Genomic DNA, 17,430 nt, shown 5'->3' with positions numbered 1-17,430 from the left:
CCCCAAGCAACGCAGTTATACCAACCTGTGTAGATAGTGCTATGTCCACAGGAGGGCTTCTCCTATTGACATAGCCACTGCCTTTTGCAGAGGTGGATTAACTACTCTGACAGAAGCTCTCCTGTCAGTATCATAGCATCTTCACTCGCGTGCTACCAGCTGTACTGCTGCTCTGTTTAAAGTGTAGAAGTGCTCTAACTCTGAGCTACAGGGAGGTGCTTATCTCTGCTTAAGAGTCCACGAATAGGAATCAACTGTCTCCAGGTGGCTTAGGCATGTAAGGCATTTCTTGCACGAATGAGTTATACCCCTGCCTTGCTCCACACCCAATTACTAGAGGAGAAAAAGGTGGTGGCAGGTGCTGTTGCCCTGAACTTTTAACCCAGTGGTTAGAGCATTCACCTGGGATACAGGAGACCTGGATTCAATTCCCCGCTGAGGGGAAGAAAGAATTTAAATGTGGATCTCCTTCCACCTTTCCCGTGGGTGCTCTAGTCACTGAGCAATTGCATATTCTGATGTGAGTCTCTCCTGTTGAAACTGTTTTACTGCATCTTAAATAACAAAAGAGGGATTGGAGCATGGGCACTGGACCAGGGCTCTCTATCTCCCAGGTGGGTGCTCTAATCACTGGCCTATTGAGTTATTCTCACTTGCTCACTCCCTCTTTCCCCCCAGCCCACTACCTGTTTCACTGTGGATAAATAATGAAATCAATGGGGCATTTAGAATTCAGCAGGAGTTTTCTAGATTGCAGTGGAGCCTAAAACTGGGATTTAGGCATCTACCTTTGCAGATTTAGGCACTGTCTCTGTATCTGAGCCACCACTGTGTAAGACAGAAATAAATCTCTGTGGGTATTTCTTCTGTGCAGGTATTCTAAATGAAATTTAATGTGTGTTAATGTTGCAGTAGCTCTAGATGAAGTTGTTTTATGTCTGACTAAGTATTGCTGCTTTACTGAGCACAAAGTCTTATTTGCACGCTTTATGATAAAAGTACTAGCTGGTACATGAGTGCATAAAGGGCTAAAGTGATCTTTCCCCTCCTGCTCCCTTAAGTTTTAATAATTCTTTAGCAGTTACAGAAGTTACACCAGCATTAAGAGGTAACAACACTTACCTTAGGCCAGCCCTGGAAGGCTGTAGCTTCTCTGCTGTTGAGTGCTATTAGCATTTCCTTTACCATTAGGAAGACAAGATTTTTTTTTTTTATTAAGTATTTGTTACTTAAACTGTTTTCCATGAAAACTAAAGAATGGATCATGGTAAGATATAAATAAAGTTAAGGGGTACTACAAGGGGAAAATTCAGAAATTGAATATGTACTGTAAGGAATGAAAAGCATCAGAAGATTACATTAAAATATACTGCAAAATAAATCATCACTTTGTTATGGAGAAAAAAAAAAAAAAGCTTTCCAATAAAGACATGTTGCCCTGTCTAGGTGATGGGCTGGTAGACTTCCCCTTCCACACCTCGTCACATGGAGTTTTTTCATACCAAACCACTGGTTTACCTTTTTTCCCCATGCTAATCCCTCTATCCCTCTTGCTTCCTGGAAGCCTAGTGCCACAGTGCAGCCATACAGCTTTGAGTTATGACCTCATTACTTAGTTAATAATTTCACAGACATTCAGGAAGTATTATGCTGGGAAGGTTTTTTAATTTGTAGTATCAAGCACACTTAACCTCATCATGTGTCTGAATGGTGGTACACAATAAATACATTTATCTTAACAATTCAGTTTTGTCTATGGAGAAAAAAGTTGAACCTTCTAGAGATTCCATTTTACACTGCAAAATCAAGTTTTCAGAAGTGAGCAAACAGCAGCATTTGCAAAAGTGAGGCAGAGAAGAAGACTTAATTTCCCTCTTCAATACTGCAAGTGCAATTCCTGCGCCTGTTGAACAGAAATTTCCTCTGTCCAAGTGGGTAGAGATATTAATAAGAAATATTAGCTAGATAAGAGTCCTTGCTCACAGATTCAAGCAGTTGTTTTTACGTTGTACCTTGGTAACTCCCAGAGCACTTGTTAATAACCTTTTTCGCAACAGTGAGGGTCCTTCTTTCAGAAGCCATAATAGATATCTAACATCTAGGACTGTCATTAGGCTCTGAGCAGTTTTAAGTTAACTATCCCTTTAAAAAGTTCCTATGAAGCAGAGCATTTCAATGATTATGAAGAGGATATTTTTGAACACAGGGCATGGGTTGTATCATGCACCATGAAATCAGAATAATCTGCATAAGCCAGGTAAGGCTTTCCGATAGCAGACACTATCAGAGTAGCTGGGACTCCGTCCAGTTTGCCTGTCAGGCTATGAAATCAAAAAAAGCTGCATTGCTAGTTCCCACAAAAACAGATGTCTCCCTACTCAGTCATATAGCTATATTAAATATTGTAGTCAAATTCCCTTGTTTGTTATTCTTTTTGGGGAGAGACATGATGGAGAATGCCAAGAAACTGCTCTTCTCTTTTTTGAAGAGCTGACCTATGTCAGAACAGCCGCACTATTGACTAGTGTCTACGTGTATTCTTTAGAATGAAGGAAGCACAAAAACACTTCTTTTTTTAATTGCATGATCAGGAATGACTACAACACATAGAACATGATTGTACTCATTCAAGCCCAATCCAATTTACATGTATTCCCATAAGTTACGACTGCCAAATAAATGTATTATTTAACAACCATCCATGAGCAACATTCTCTAGCTGATGAGACAGATTTTAAGAGGTTTAATATAGTGCATGTAAAAATAGAAAATTTAAAAACCAATCTCATCACAGAGACACTTTCATTTCCTTCTCTGTTGTGAAATAAATAAGGCAGCAGATAACTATTACTTAGAAGTGGCATCTTTGAGATATGCTATCAAGTCTGCCCTCTCTGTCTTCTTCTTTATGCCAGCAAAAATCATCTTTGTTCCTGGGATGTACTTCTTAGGATTTTCCAAGTATTCCATCAGTGTTTCCTCATTCCAGGTGATTCCTAAAAACAATTTAAGTTGTTAATATATATTTATAAGATGAGCCAATTACATATTTGAACTAATTAATCTTCTCCTCAAAAATCACTTATCTAAAGGCAAACATTTTAAATTAAATCAAACATAAAATACTAATAGAACTACTACCATTAGCAGCTGAATGTCATCTATTGTCTATTAGATGCCGTCTAAAAGAAAAGGAGGATACAGGCTAACAGGGCTGCTACTTTGAAACCTGTCTATTGCTCAGTTACCATTCTACACCTTCCATGTAACTTGGAAGAGTAACACTTTAGTTTACCTTTATTCTTGTTTGCTTCAGTGTAAGAGAAGTTCTCAGCTTGGCCAGTCTTCCGTCCAATTAGGCCATTCAGGTTAGGTCCAGTCTTGTGCTTGCCTCCCTTTTCAACTGTGTGGCACTGTGCACATTTCTGAACAAAGATCTTCTTACCCTTCTCAATGTCTCCCATTTTCAATGCTGAAAATGAAACAACCCCAAGGTCAGGTCTTTTTGGATGGACTTTAGAAGAGACAGGAAAGCACATGTATATTCTTAGGCGAGGCCGTTCTGGATAGCACCCAGCCGTCTAAAAATCCTCAGATATAATTTTGCACACCCAACAAGAAAATGAGCAGGGCTTGACAACACTTCTTTTTGGTTGCAGGGCTTAGAAGCGACAAAGCTAGTTCTGACTAGAAAACAGCTGCCCGCAGAGCTCTGCCTGGCCCCGAGGAGGACCTGTGCCACCGGGGCCCTGGCAAGCGCCCCGCGCAGGGAACGCCGAAGGGGCCGTAAGGCGCTGCCATGGAACCGCGCCCAGCCCAGCCCAGCCCCGGGGCCCGCAGCGTGTCCGGCACCACGCGTGGCACTAAAGGGTCCCGGCCCGCGGCGCCCCAGGCTGACCTTGGCGGTGGCCCCAGCCAGCGGTCGGGCCCAAATGGAAACGGCTCTGTCGCCGGGCCAGTCATCGGGGGGGGGGGGGGGGGGGGCAGCCGGGTGCAATGCGGGAGGCGGACCCGGGCAGGGGGCGCGGGAAGAGCCAAGGTCGGCGTGATGCCGGGATGGCGCGAAGCGGCCGCTGCGGCCCGGGCCGGACCCGCTCCCCATCCCGCGCCCCGCACCGGCCCGACGGAGACTAGGGCAGCAGCAATCCCCTCCCCCACGGGAACCCTCCTCGCGGCACCCACCTGGCGGCCTTCTCCGCCCTCCGACCACTATCGTCTCTGCCCCACGCTCGCTGTCTGAGCCCAAGGACACGCCGTACCCGACCCTTTGTAGCCGGTGCCACTGCAACCAAACCGCATCGGCCCTCGGCCCACCCACTCGAAGCGCTGGCCAATCGGGTGCCGCCGTGGGAAACTTTGATTTGTTTCTCTACGGGTCCATCAGGACAAACGTCACACAGCGTTTACACCAGGGTAGGTGGCTTCCAAGTAGACCCGGTCTCCGCCTTTTTCTCTACGAAATGGCGCATGAAGTACGTCAGAATACGTAAGAGGTACGACTAGGAGGGTAAGACCTTTGCGCATGCGTAGGATAGCGAGACGCAGAGGTCAACGGAGCAAGGTGAGGCTGCGACCTCAGCCTCTGCCTCGGTCAAGTCACGAGCTGCCTCTTCCCGCGGGCCCCGGGGGAGGAGCCTAAGCAGCGATGCGAGCCGAGAATCCCTCCTCGCGCGGGGGCGAAAGGGAGCGCCCCTTGCTGCGAGCCCCCAGCGCCCGCCCGCCCGGCCGCCCGGCCGCGGAGCGGGCTGCCCCATGCGGCGGTGGGTCAGGGCTGGTCGCTTGCACGGCGTGCTCCCCGGCCAGGGACCCGAGCCGGAGAGCAGGTGATGTCCAGGCCGGGGCTTGTCTCCTTGCCAACGTGCGTGGGGTTTGGTGAGCTGGTTGAGCCCAGCCCAGGCAGATCCCTGTGTGGGAGGGCTTCGCTGGGTCTAAAAGGGAGTATGCCGGGTCAGCGTGCGGCCAGACCAGCTGACGGCAATGTCGGTGTCCACACACAAAAGTTGCGCTGATTTCCCTGTGTTGGGTTAAAATCACGGCTGTGGTTAAACCAGTGCAACTCTGTGTGTGGACCCAGACTGTGTTTTACATCAGTGCAAAAGGCTGCTCAGGGCTTGGCTACTCTGAAAAGTTAGACCAGTGTAGCTGCGGCTCTCAAGGTGTGATGACGGGATGCTTCCTATCATGGTAGTTAGTATCAACACTGACACCTTACACTGGCCCAGCTCCAGTTTAATGGTTTAAGTGTGGACATAGCCTAAATCAGAACTGCAGTTTTTCACACTTGCTCTGCACAGGTCTGAATGGTCACACATGGTGCAAGACAGAGGAGAATCGTGGCATTCATTTTCACATGCTGATCCCTGGCACATACATGTGAAACTCTGGTGTTATGCTGAGAGGAATTTTTTAAAGGATTTTAACAAAAATTGCTTCAGTTCTTTTGAGTTAAAGAAAAGCTTTTTAAAAAGAGTTTCTACGATAAAAATAAAAATATTGCCACTCTTCTAAACACAACTCAGAAACAGCTTAACCTTGAAACTCAGTATGTAATGTTCACCAAAGAGCATGTCATACCTATGCTTGGAAGCCAAAACACACTGTATATAAGTGAGGACTGTGCCCTAGGCAGACAAAGAAGAGAGCACTTTTGAATGGATGTCAGTGGGCACCAGGCCACTTCAGAGACTTAGAGCAGCTTAAGACTTTATGCCACTATAAGTTCTTAAAGCAGCTTAGAGGGTGTTTTTAGCCCTTTCCTCTTTTAAGGACCGAGGAAATTAAAAGCAAAACCATTGTCAATACAACATGAAGGTTGAAAAATTAAACTAAAAGGTCATAAGCAGTGTTGCCAAGTCTTGGGATTTTATTGCAGTTTTTGTGGTATTTGGTATCAGAGGGGTAGCTGTGTTAGTCTGGATCTGTAAAAGCGGCAAAGAGTCCTGTGCCACCTTATAGACTAACAGACGTATTGGAGCATGAGCTTTATGGGTGAATACCCACTTCGTATTTGGTGTATCTCTTGAGGGAAGCTCTGGAACCGTGATTATGTGAGAATCTCAATTTTAATTTAAAAAAAGTCTTGCAGCTCTAATTGTGACAAAAACCTTGAAAACATGACCCATGTGGATCTTAAATATTCAAAACCAGCCAGAATGCAAATAAAATTGATCTAATTTTTTTAAAATCATGATTTTAAAAACCAACCTAGTCAGGGCCAGCCTTACCCATACACAAAGTATGCAGTTGCATAGGGCACCAGGAAATTTGGGGCAGCTGTGTGCTGCTCCAGCCTCTGCTCCACCTCTTCCCCATGGCTCCCGCCCCTGCTCCCCCCCCAACCCCACTCCACTCCTTCCCCAAAGCCCCCGCCCTGCTCCGCCCCCACCCTGCCTCTTCCTGCCCCTACTCCGCCCCAGCCCTGCCCCCACTCCACCCCTTCCCCTAAGGACTGCAGCAGGGGTCAGGCCTGCCCTGCACTCACCGTGCCGCTGGCTTCCAGCTACACCACCAGTGAGTGCTGGGGGGCAGTTCCCCTTGTCTTTCAAGTCCAAGGCTGGGAGCCAGGGGAGAAGAGCAGAGCAGGCTGGGCGCCAGGTCACTCTACTTCCCGCTGCCCCGTGAGTGCGGGATCAGGCCTGCCCTGCACTCACCAGGCAGCAGGAAGTGGAGCGACCCGGCCGCAACCCGCTCCGCTCCGCTGGCTCATGCTGGGCGGCGGTTTCTGCCCTGCCCCGCAAGCCTGCTCCTGCCCGCCCCTCCCCCCAGCGGAGGCCTGGGGACGCCCCTGAACCTAGTGGTATATTGGGTCCTAAGTCATAATTTTTGAATGGTCATCATCATCATGTTCCCATTACGCTTCTGGTGTTTAGGGCAGTGACGAAGCTCCTTCGCTTCTGTCTGTTTCTGGCAAGTCTTTCAATGGTTCCCCAGCTGTGCCCCAGGTTTTTCAGCTCAGCTTCCAAAGCTCTTTGCCATGTTGTTTTTGGGCAGCCTCATTTTTGCTTGCCTTTGGGTGTTCATCTTATTGCTGTTCTGGTGATGGAATCAGTTTTCAGCCAAAGCACATGGCCAATCCATCTCCAATGCCTCCTGTCAATTATGGTGTTCATATCCTCTTGGCTGCACTGGGTCAACAGATCTTGGTTTGAGATTGTTCTGGGCCAAAAGATACGGGGGATTTTTCTGAGGCAGGTTGTATGGAATGAAGACAGTTTGGACATGTCATACTTTCTCATTCCCCAGCATTCTGCACTATAAAGTAATGTTGAAAGTATGCAGGCGTGGATGCACAGACCAGATCTTCACTCTATGAAACATAATAGAACAATGCTTAGAATGGCAACGGCAGTTCTACATAAACTTCATAGACTTTGAGAAGGCTTTTGATAGTATTCACAGGATCAGCCTATGGTGCATTCTGCGGGCATATGGAATCCCTCTCCATATAATCAACATCATCAAAAGCTTTTATTTCAACTTTACATGCAGGATTGACTACAGTGAGCTCAGTTTTGAAGTCAAAACAGGAGTACATCGGGGTGTGTCATGTCTGCAATCCTCTTCAACATTGCCATTGACTGGCTAATGCAGCGTACAACAGAAGACATGACATGAGGCATTAAATGGACACCCTTCTCATCCCTTGAAGACCTGGACTTCGCAGATGATCTCGCTCTCCTATCACATATCCAACACCATATACAAGAAAAAACTCGACTCAACACATTCAGCCAGCAAATTGGACTGAAAATCAATCGTAATAAGACAGATATCATAACCTTTAATATTGCCTCACCATCACCAGCACGGATAGAGGATTCTGTTCTTATCAATGTAGAAACGTACTTGGGCAGCACCATCAGCCAGGACAGTGGAACAAGCCAGGACATCCGGAACAAAATCAGTAAAGACAGGAAGACCTTCAGGAGTTTAAATACAGTCTGGAAATCATCAAAGTAGAACACCAAAACCAAACTCAAGAATGGTAGAGGTTGGCAATGATGGAGATGCAGAAACTTAAGATTCATATAATTAAACTAACATGGCCATGTTACATGCATGCTATATTTTTGTGATGGGATCCCTGGGGTACCACCTGGAATTGTGGGACCACTGTGCCCCCTTAACTCTCCAGCCTGGGCTGTCTCTCACAATGCTTTGCCAGTGACAAGCAGGAAACCCCTCCAGGCGCTGTTACCGCTCAGTCACCAGCATTCAGAGGCACACCCAGCTAAGTTGCATGAATACCCTCTAAGCCACCCTTGAACTACACAGCAAATTTCCCAAGCCCCCAGCCTTACACCCTAGAAATATACCATCTTACACTGTTCCAGACCTTTTGAACAGTGCAAGCTTATTTATTAGTATGCCACTTCGCCAAAGGAAAGTGGACATGCACCAGCTTTTCTAACTTGAACAGATTCCCCAAGCACTTTAGACAAACTCACTGGTAAGGACAAAACATTAAATTACATTTATTAACTACAGAAAGAGAGATTTTTAAGTGATTATAAATGGTAAGCATAAAAGGTCTTACTTAGTTACCATAAGAAAATAAAAAGTAAATGCATTCTAAATCCTAAACTTTAGACTAAGCAAAAGTTGAATCAAACAGCTTTTCTTACCTCACTGGATGTTGCAGGTAGGTTGTAGTTCTTAATACGCAGGCTGAATTTCCTTCTTATCCTGGGACCAGTGTCCTGAGTTCAAAGTCTTTATCTCCCCAGCGGTCTTTTTGCCTTCAGCGTAGGCAGGTGACGAGAGAGGTCATCTCATGATGCCACTGTCCGTTATTTTATACTCTTAGTCCATGTCCTTGGAAAGAAACTGTCCCAGGCATGTCCTGGAGGGCCTTGCTGAGTCACAGAGTTGAGCAATCCTCATTGTGTGGTGCTGGCACAACTGTCTCTTATTGGCATAAGAGACGACAGCATCTGCCATATGCTGTTCTGAAACAGTCCAATGCAGAGCATTGTTTCTGGGGGTAGGTTGAAACCTGAAAGTTATTTTATGGGGTTGGTAATGCTGGTTGGTTAGGAAAATAGCATTATCCCAGAATTGTTTCCAATGTGCCTCGAGTTTGAATGAAGATGCTTTAAGAGCGTTAGCCTGATCTCAAAAAGAGTGCAGAAGACCTCATAAAATGATAAGTTCAAATTGGCCATGGTTTGGTTATACTCACAAGCTGTGTGTGTTCTTCTATGGATTTTGTTTGGTGGTATGTATGCCAGAGTGGGCAACCACTGAATAGGTGTTGATGTTAATGTTCCAGTTATGATTCTCATTGCTGCATTAGGCTGTGTGTAAGTGGGAAGATGGTCCTCAATTTGTGGAGAACTGTTTTGGCTTCTGTACTCCCCTGGTGGAATCGGATAGTGAAAGGATCTGAGTCCCTTTACCCAGATGCCTTTCTGACTTTAAGGACTTATCTTCTATTTTCCCATATGGCAGAGTCCTCATAATCCTGGTAAGGCTGGCCCAGGATTCCTGGAAGGCTTAACCCTCAATCTCGTCATGGTCACTTAGGACAAGAGCTAGGATGTCCCCACTCTGGGATACTTTCTTCTTACCCGCTACTTCCCTCACCCACTGATCAGTACATTGTTTAAACCAAGTACAATTTATTAAACAACATCAGTAAGCAAAATAAGGGACAAATGGAAAAGGTTAAAGGAACAAATCTCTGCAATTTAAGAAAAGTTCACAGTCTGTTCTGCACAGGTCCCAGGCCTTCTTCCCAGGACCTGGTTGCACTGCAGTCATACTGCAGGTAAGACACCTGCCCTGGGGGTGGCTACATGGCATCAGGTTCTAGGTGGCGGGACCCTTCTCCCCCAGCATTGGCCCTCCTGTCATGTCGAGGCCCTCTTGTCTGGTGATGTCTCCCTCTGCTGAGCAATTGCTGCCCAGGGTCCCACCTTGCTCTCCCCAGCTGCTCACAGTGCTTAGCCCTGGTATTAGTTGTGGCACGGCCAGCATCCGCTATCCTGGCTCTGGCCCCGCAGCTCCTCGTTGAAGCTCCGGCTTGGCTCACTGTCAGCATGGCTGGTCTCCAATGCTCCAGCTCCCCAGTTCCAGGCTGCTTCAGCTCCGCTCTGCCTCAATGCTGCTGCTGCTGTTCTGGCTCCAGCCCAGCTCTGTCTTCTCTCTCTTTGGGCTGCTGCTCTCTCCTCAGTGGCTGCTTTGCTTCTAGCTCAGCTCTGGCTGCTGCTCTCTCCTTATCTCTGCCCAACTCTGGCTCAGGCAGCTCCAGCTCAAAGGGAGGACGGGCCCCAGGCTGTTGACTCCTTCATTGGCCTGCCTGCTCTGTCAATCTGGCTGACTTGGAACATTGCTCTTTCCCCACTGGCCGTGGGGATTGTCAGTCTTAGGATCCTGATTTCTTTTGCACCCTTTCTCCTGGTATTGGGTGAAGACCAACCAAAAAAGATCCCCTCAAGTTTCAGTAAGTGGCCAACAGCCCCCTTACATGTGCATCCAGAGATCTAGTATATGAACTGCCTGCTCAGACTGGTGTGCAATATTCAGCAGTTGAGTATACCAGTGCTGGAGTCACTGGTTAAAGGGTGTGTGCATCACATAAAGTGTGTGTGCATGTTGTGCCTACAAGTTTTTGGATCGATTTCAATGGACTACTCTCAGTAATAAAGTTAAGCGTATGCTTTAGGAAACAGGCCTAAAAGAGACAAGCCACTTGTATGTAAGAGAAAAACGGGAGGAGTTAAAAAATCCCAAGGTAAATATAGTAGAAATAGGTATATTTCACTTGCAAACATCAGACCCTAAATATGATTAATGAAAACTATGTAGCCCTTTGTTCGATGCCTGCAAACTTTACAATACTTTTGTTAATGCTGTAAATTTAGTAAAAATATCAAGATAAGAAATTGAAACAGAATATCATTGCTTTCTGACCCTGTATAGTGTGTTTTTAGTAAGAACTTTGGATAATGCTTCCGTGCTAAATTGTTGGATTAGATATGTGGGAATTGAGAGGACTGATTGCTGGAGAAACATCAGACAGCATTAAATGCAAATCCTGCACATAGTATGTAGTGTGCTTACAAGAATTTAATGTGTACACTGTGTATTATTTTCCAGAGCTGAAGAGAATAAAGTCGTGGCTTTCCCTGCCAGAATCTGTGTGTCTCTGAATTGTAGGAGTGGGTTAAAATTAATCTGAGTACATTTACAATGTAGTATTCATTTGTTCCCATTGTCTGAATTTTAGCATCAGTACGGCATTTGTTTATGAATTTATCATTTTAATTTTTCAACTATTTTCACATTCTAGGTACAACTGAAATACTCCTAAAAAAGGACCCTGACTGTTTTTCTAACACCTCAAACAATTATGCAAGAATGATGTACAAAAATTTTGAAACAAAATTTTTTTTTATTAAATTAATTTTTTTTGAAGGGAAAATAGTGAAATCAAATAAATATGTACAGAAGGTTAGGTCCAGTTACTAATTTAAAAAAGGGAGAAATATATTCACAGTCAGAGTTTTTTTTAAACAGAGAACATGTAGCTAAGAGAGGAAGTATAGTTTTGTGGAATTAGGATGGGACTCAGGCAATCTGGATTTAGTTCTCAGCTCTGCTACAGCCTGTGTGTGTGTGATCTTGGGCAAGTCACTTCATCTCTGAGCCTTGGGTCACCACCTGTAAAATGGAGATAAGTATACTTCTCTACCTCTCGGAGATATTCGTTATCATCAGTGAGGTGCTCAGATAGTATGGTGATAACGGCCGTAGAAGTGCCTAGGTAGGTAATGTATACAGAATGTTATATATATGAAATACAGTATGTATGGAAATTGGGCACTTTGTTTCTGATATTTATTAATGAATGTGACTAAAACTTCAGCCATTTTGAAAGAGGAGGATTGTGACATCTGAAAGTTGGTAGTAAAAAACTCAACCCTGGAAAGTGTTAAATATCAATCTGTTGAATAGTTACTTTTTTTTTTCTAGCTGAGGACCCCCTTCCTAACGTAATGGTAATTTTTTTTTTATAAATGTCTCCCTATCTCACGCTAGGGTACTGAGTAGTTCCTAGCTCAGTATGTGATCAATGGGAAAAATAGGTAAGTGTTGCTTCTGCTTAAAAATGACTCCTAGGAGTATCACAGATACTTTACTTAAAAAAAAAAAAACAACCCTGCTTCTGTGAAGAGGCCGGCTTATGATTAAATAACACACAGAAAAGTGCATCCATCCTCTGAGCTCTGCAGAGTGCAGCTTTTCAATAGCCAACTCACATAATTTTATTGTGAGTCTCTCGCTATGTGGTGTCTTTCTTAAATCTCCAGTTCCTGGAATCTGTTGATTTTTCTGAGAACCTCTGTTTTCATCTAAAAAAAAAAGAAAGTATGTTTTTTCTCATGGCTGTGGAGAAAAGCTTGGAAACATGAACTCTAGAGACTCAAAAACTCGGAGGGCAAATAAAGAGAATCCACATTAATATTTTTAAAATGTCATGATTTCAGTACCAGTCATGATATTTTGGGGTCTGGCGCAAGATTTTTAAAAACTTGGGGTTGGTCTTAGAGTTTTCTGTTTGTACAGCACCTAGCACAATAGGGTCCTGGTACATGACTGGTGCTCCTATGCTCTACGGTAATACAAATATTAAGAAATAATAAACACCAGTGCTTGAGTAGGTCAGATTCCATCCATCAGAGGGCACAATACAACTGCGGTAATTGCAGTTGGCCTATCTTTCTGTATAGCTGGTCAAATCTGCCACTTTTTCAGTCTACTTTTTAATCATTTTTGCTAATGGATAAACTAATTGGGAATAGGCTGTTCAGACTGTCTCCTGCTGTGATTAAGTGCCTCTGCAGCTCTGTTATGGTCAGAGATTATTATCCTGTCACTCTGTTATCATTTGGTAGCGTGTTCTAAAGTAAATCTAAGTTATAGCATTGTAAGTAGTTGTAGCAGAAGAGTTGGCTGTCAAATTATTCTCCAGGGCATCAACCTACCCAAGAAAAGCTTCAAATTAAGTCTACTTTGTAAGATTTATATGGTTCGGTCTCCTTATGTCATGATATTTTAATCTTATGTAATCTATAAAGCCTTTGCAGTTCTTTTATTAAACTGGCCAAGGCATCAGGGCATTTCTTAAAATAAGAGCACAAGGATGGTGCTACGACGCACATTAAGAGTCATTAAAAAAAAAAGAGAAACCTGAAGTTGACCTTTGAAGAATTTTCTGTGAAGCAACCCTGATGACATATGTAGGACAAAGTCCTGTCTTCTACCATGGAGGGCCACAACCCAGCAGAAGTAGTGCTGGTCTGCTGCAGAAAGAGGGGTGGTGCAGAATTTGGAGACTTTGTGCTGGTGTCCATACACCCTGTGCCCTGTAGAGCTCCATAGGGACTCCCTGTGTCATGTATACAAAGGGCTTGGAGCTGGAGACTGACCATGTGAGATGGTGGATACAGTCCAGTCACTTGCTGTATGTTAATTCCAGGATTTGGGGCTAGATCCATAAAGCATTGCAACATCCAACTCCTTAGGGCCTGCCGCTTAGTGAAATCCTCAGCCCCAAGTTAGGCAGCCAGACTCACAAAGCATCGTACAGGGGAGAATTAGGTGTTTAAGAAAGGGATTTATTGAAGCCAGCAAGCTGAGCAGGGAGATGCCTCTGCCAGCCAGTAGAAAATGCCTAGGCTGTTAGGCACCTCCCGCCACTCAAGATGCACAGCTGTGAGGCCTCTCCTGGAAGTTCATCTGCTTAGATAGCCCATACCCTAGCACTGGAATGAGCAAGAGCAAACTGGCTCACTATAACCAATAGATAGGTGTTCTCCTGGGACGTGGGAGAGCTGGGTTCAACTCCCTGCTCTAGCCTGCGGATTCAAACATGAATTACTCCTGGGGAAATTCTGTGCGTGTGCAGAATTCATGCCCCACCCTGCAGATTTATTTGCTTCCCTGGAGAAAAATGACTTTCTGACAGGGAAGCAATGGGAAGCTGCAAGAGCAGTCATGCTTCACTTCCTAGCAGAGCAGGTACATCGTTTCAGGCACCCGGAGCAGCTGGCAGAGAAGTAAATCACCGCAGGGCTGTGGACACCCCAGCCAGTGGCTCCTTCCCTGAGCTGGGATCAGCTGCTAGTCCTGGTTGGGCTGGAGGCAGGAGAGGATGGAACTTCCTCTTCCCCTGCAAGGAGTGGCTGCGGCTGTGTCAGACCCACCCCCAGAAACTTCCCCCAGCTGCAGGAAGTTCAGCATCCTCCCCGGCTTCCTGCCCCCATCGCTCCTCAGCTGCACAGGGAAGTCACTGTACGGGGAGCTGCACCCACATCCGCCCAAACCCCATGCATCTGGACCTCCCATACCCAGACACCCCTGCCAAGCCTCAGCCCATACACCCAGAACTCCCCTAGCCCTCCATACCTGAACCCCACCCCAACTGAATCTCAACTCCTGCGTCTGGAACCCCCTGCACCCAGACCCCCGCCTCCAGACTGCCACCCTTGCACCCAGACCACTCCCCACTGAGCTCCCTGCACTCAAATCCCCACCCTGATGATTCCCACCCCCCTGCACCACCCTGAGCTCCCACATCCAGACCCCCACACCACTGACCCCCAAAGAGCTGCACCTAGACAGCAACCCCACTCCCCCAGCACCCAGACCCCTTGCTGAGACCCCTAACCATTTTTACCTGGAAGCCCCGGCAGAGTCCCATTGCCTCTGCACTTGGAACCCCCCCCCACCCCACGAGCCTCCAGATCCCCCCACACCTAGACTCCCTGTTGAGCTGCTTGCACCCAGATTGTCCCACACAGAATCTGTTCATCCCACACCTGAATCCCCCCACACTGAACTCCTCCACACTTGGATCCTGCTTGGTTGAGCCTGCCTGCCCCACACCTGGTGCACGTGGCACAGAGGGGCAGGCCCAGGCCTTGTGCTGTGTCAGGATTGGATGCAGCCTCACCACCGAGTCTGCATCCCCGGGGTGGGGAGGCTGCAGGGTGATCTCCAGCCTTCATGCAGTCAGTGGCCCACTGCCATGCTGGAGCCTCTGCATTTATTTATTGACAAATAAAACTTGCAGAATTTTAAAATACTGTGCGCAGAATTTTAAAATTTTTTGGTGCAGAATGCCCTCAGGAGTAATGAATCCACTAGATGAATGCCCTAACTATTGGGCATATACATACACACTCTCTCTCTCTTACTACCTGACCTGGTCTCCCTCAACTAACTTCAGATGGGTTATGTGTGCTCAGAGCACATCTACCAGATGGGGCCCTGCAGGTGAGAGAGTTTGAAAATCCTGTTGGGGTTTAGGTGTGAGGTAGGGCCCTGAGCAGCCAGTAGCTTGATGGCATCAGGACTTTGGCAGCTTTGCGCTTGCCTACCAGCAGAAATTTAAGCACCTCCATGGTTAGGCGGCAGCTTAGGGGGTTGTTTTTGTGGATCTCAGTGGTGCCTAAATGTTGGGTGTAGGCACCTAAAGTGGCAGTTTGTAGATCTAGTCCATAATAAGACATTTGTGATCAAACTACCTGCCTGGCAGATAGTTTGAGAGTCATGTTTCAATATCATGGCTACAAAATTAACTGCTCATTTTGTCTTGTGAGTCTAGTAATGTGGGAACTGCTATATCAGAAGAGATCTATGGTCCAGTCCTGTCTCTTGCAGTGGTCAATGCTGGATGCTTTAGTGGGCTTTTAAATCTGCCCGTGATCAGCTTATATCCTGAAGCGTAAGGCTGATAGCACTTAGAATGTTTATTCAATTTACTAGAACTGCAGATGCTGTTCTTATGCTCCTAGGATTTGTGTCTAATCCTTTTTTGAATGTTGCTAAGCTCTTTGTGTTAATAGTATCCTGAGCAGTAAGTTAAACAAGTAAATTAGTACACAGTTTACAATGTGCTTCTTTTGATCTGATTAATTTCACTGAGCAAAAGGTCTTGTGGTTTCTCATTATAGGACTGAGAATATATTATAGGAATGGCTGATAGGCCTTTTCTATATGAAATATGTTATGTCTCTTAACAAACTAGTTCTCTTTCCAAATGAATAGTCCTGTTCTTTTTAAATCTCTCCTAGGATGTAAATAACCCTTTCAAGTCTTATATTCCTTGCCCTTCTCTGGACCTTCCTTATTTCTAAGATGTTGCTTATGAACTGTGAACAAAATTGAATGCAGTAGACTGAATATTTTTATGACAACATAACATTCTGTATTCCCGGTGGTTTACCATCTCTTTTGAATGCAGCTTCCCATTGCGTAGAAGTTGCCACTGATTTTGAAATCTTCTCTCTGACAGGTTACAACTAATTTAGAACCCATTAGTGTCCAGGAGTTGTTTAAATTGTACCACTTGCATGACGTGTCTCAGTTAAATTTAATCTGCCTTTGTGTTGTCCTGTTAATATTGTGTTATATCCTACAGGAATTCCTCACACTCATCCTTAGTCTTAACAGCTAATTTAATCACCCCTCGTCTTAATAACCAAGGATCTGATTTTGTCCACATATAGACAGAAGATGCATTGTATGCTGGTCTCCCACTCCCATGGCCAAAGGGGGCTCAGCTGCTGGCATTGCATCATTTCCCCTGATGTCTAGAGAGTCAGAGAGCTCTCTGTGGGTCTGGGGATCTGTGCAGGGAATGGGGCAGGACTGGGAAACACAATCCCTCTTCCAGTCGGCCCCATGGAGTTCCCACACATAGATATTATAAATCCCTGGCTAGATTATCTTTCAGTCACCACCCAGTGCCTAAGGAAAGTCCAAGGCAGCTGCTAGCTGCAGGAAGCCCCCCACTGGGGTCATGAAGTCAGGGAGTGGGAAGGGACTGCCAGGGCCATGTATTCAGTGTGGATATGATTCTATATCCCACTAATTTGTGGGGTCTGTCTGTGGGGAGTGAAGAGGCAATTCCTGCTCCTTCAATGGAACAGTTCAGCAGACAAAAGTGAAGAAAGCCTTGTGGCATCTCCCACCTCCTTCATGTCCTCCTGGGGGCCTAATTTAATAATCCCTGGTTTAAATAACTAATTAAAAACCTATATAGGCTTGTGTCATTAGCAAATGTTGGCACTTTACTAATCCCAATCTGCCTCCTAGCTCCTTAATAAATTTACTAAGACCATGCTTAACCCAGGGATCAGCACTGGAATATCCCACTATTAACCTCTCTCGGCAGTCAGAATAGCTTGTTAGTCTTACATTTTGTGTCCTAATTTCATAGCCAGTTCTTAACCTGCAATAGGGCTTCACACTAAGTTTCCTTAATAGTTTCTCATTTTTAACGGGGGCCTCTATCAAAAGCCTTCAGAATGTTTAAGTACATTCTGTTTAGTGGTTTGCAATTAGCCTCTAATTCGTTAACGTTGTCAAGGATTCCTAAACAGGTAGAGAAGCACAATCCAGCCTTCCCACAACAGTACT

At 45.6% G+C, this 17,430-nt stretch overlaps 1 protein-coding gene and 1 long non-coding RNA gene across 2 annotated transcripts; one reads left to right on the top strand and one right to left on the bottom strand.

The window, feature by feature from the left end:
- Positions 1–1,643: 1,643 nt before the first annotated feature.
- Positions 1,644–4,266, bottom strand: CYCS (cytochrome c, somatic). The gene is made up of 3 exons (XM_073333692.2): positions 4,183–4,266; positions 3,296–3,472; positions 1,644–2,996 (listed from the first exon to the last, which is right to left on the bottom strand). Exons 2-3 carry the CDS (start codon positions 3,462–3,464, stop codon positions 2,848–2,850), a joined length of 318 nt encoding a protein of 105 aa, XP_073189793.1. The 5' UTR covers positions 3,465–3,472; positions 4,183–4,266; the 3' UTR covers positions 1,644–2,847.
- A 269-nt stretch (positions 4,267–4,535) lies between these two features.
- LOC140907526 (uncharacterized) lies at positions 4,536–11,138 on the top strand. Its single transcript, XR_012157514.2, has 2 exons — positions 4,536–4,823; positions 7,243–11,138. It is a non-coding gene; the product is annotated as an uncharacterized LOC140907526 (long non-coding RNA).
- The last annotated feature ends 6,292 nt before the right edge of the window (positions 11,139–17,430 follow it).

The sequence above is a fragment of the Lepidochelys kempii genome, chromosome 2 (assembly GCF_965140285.1).
Source record: "Lepidochelys kempii isolate rLepKem1 chromosome 2, rLepKem1.hap1, whole genome shotgun sequence".
Taxonomy (NCBI): domain Eukaryota; kingdom Metazoa; phylum Chordata; order Testudines; family Cheloniidae; genus Lepidochelys; species Lepidochelys kempii.
Note: the sequence above shows the minus strand (reverse complement) of the source record. Positions and strands in the feature narration are given on the sequence as shown.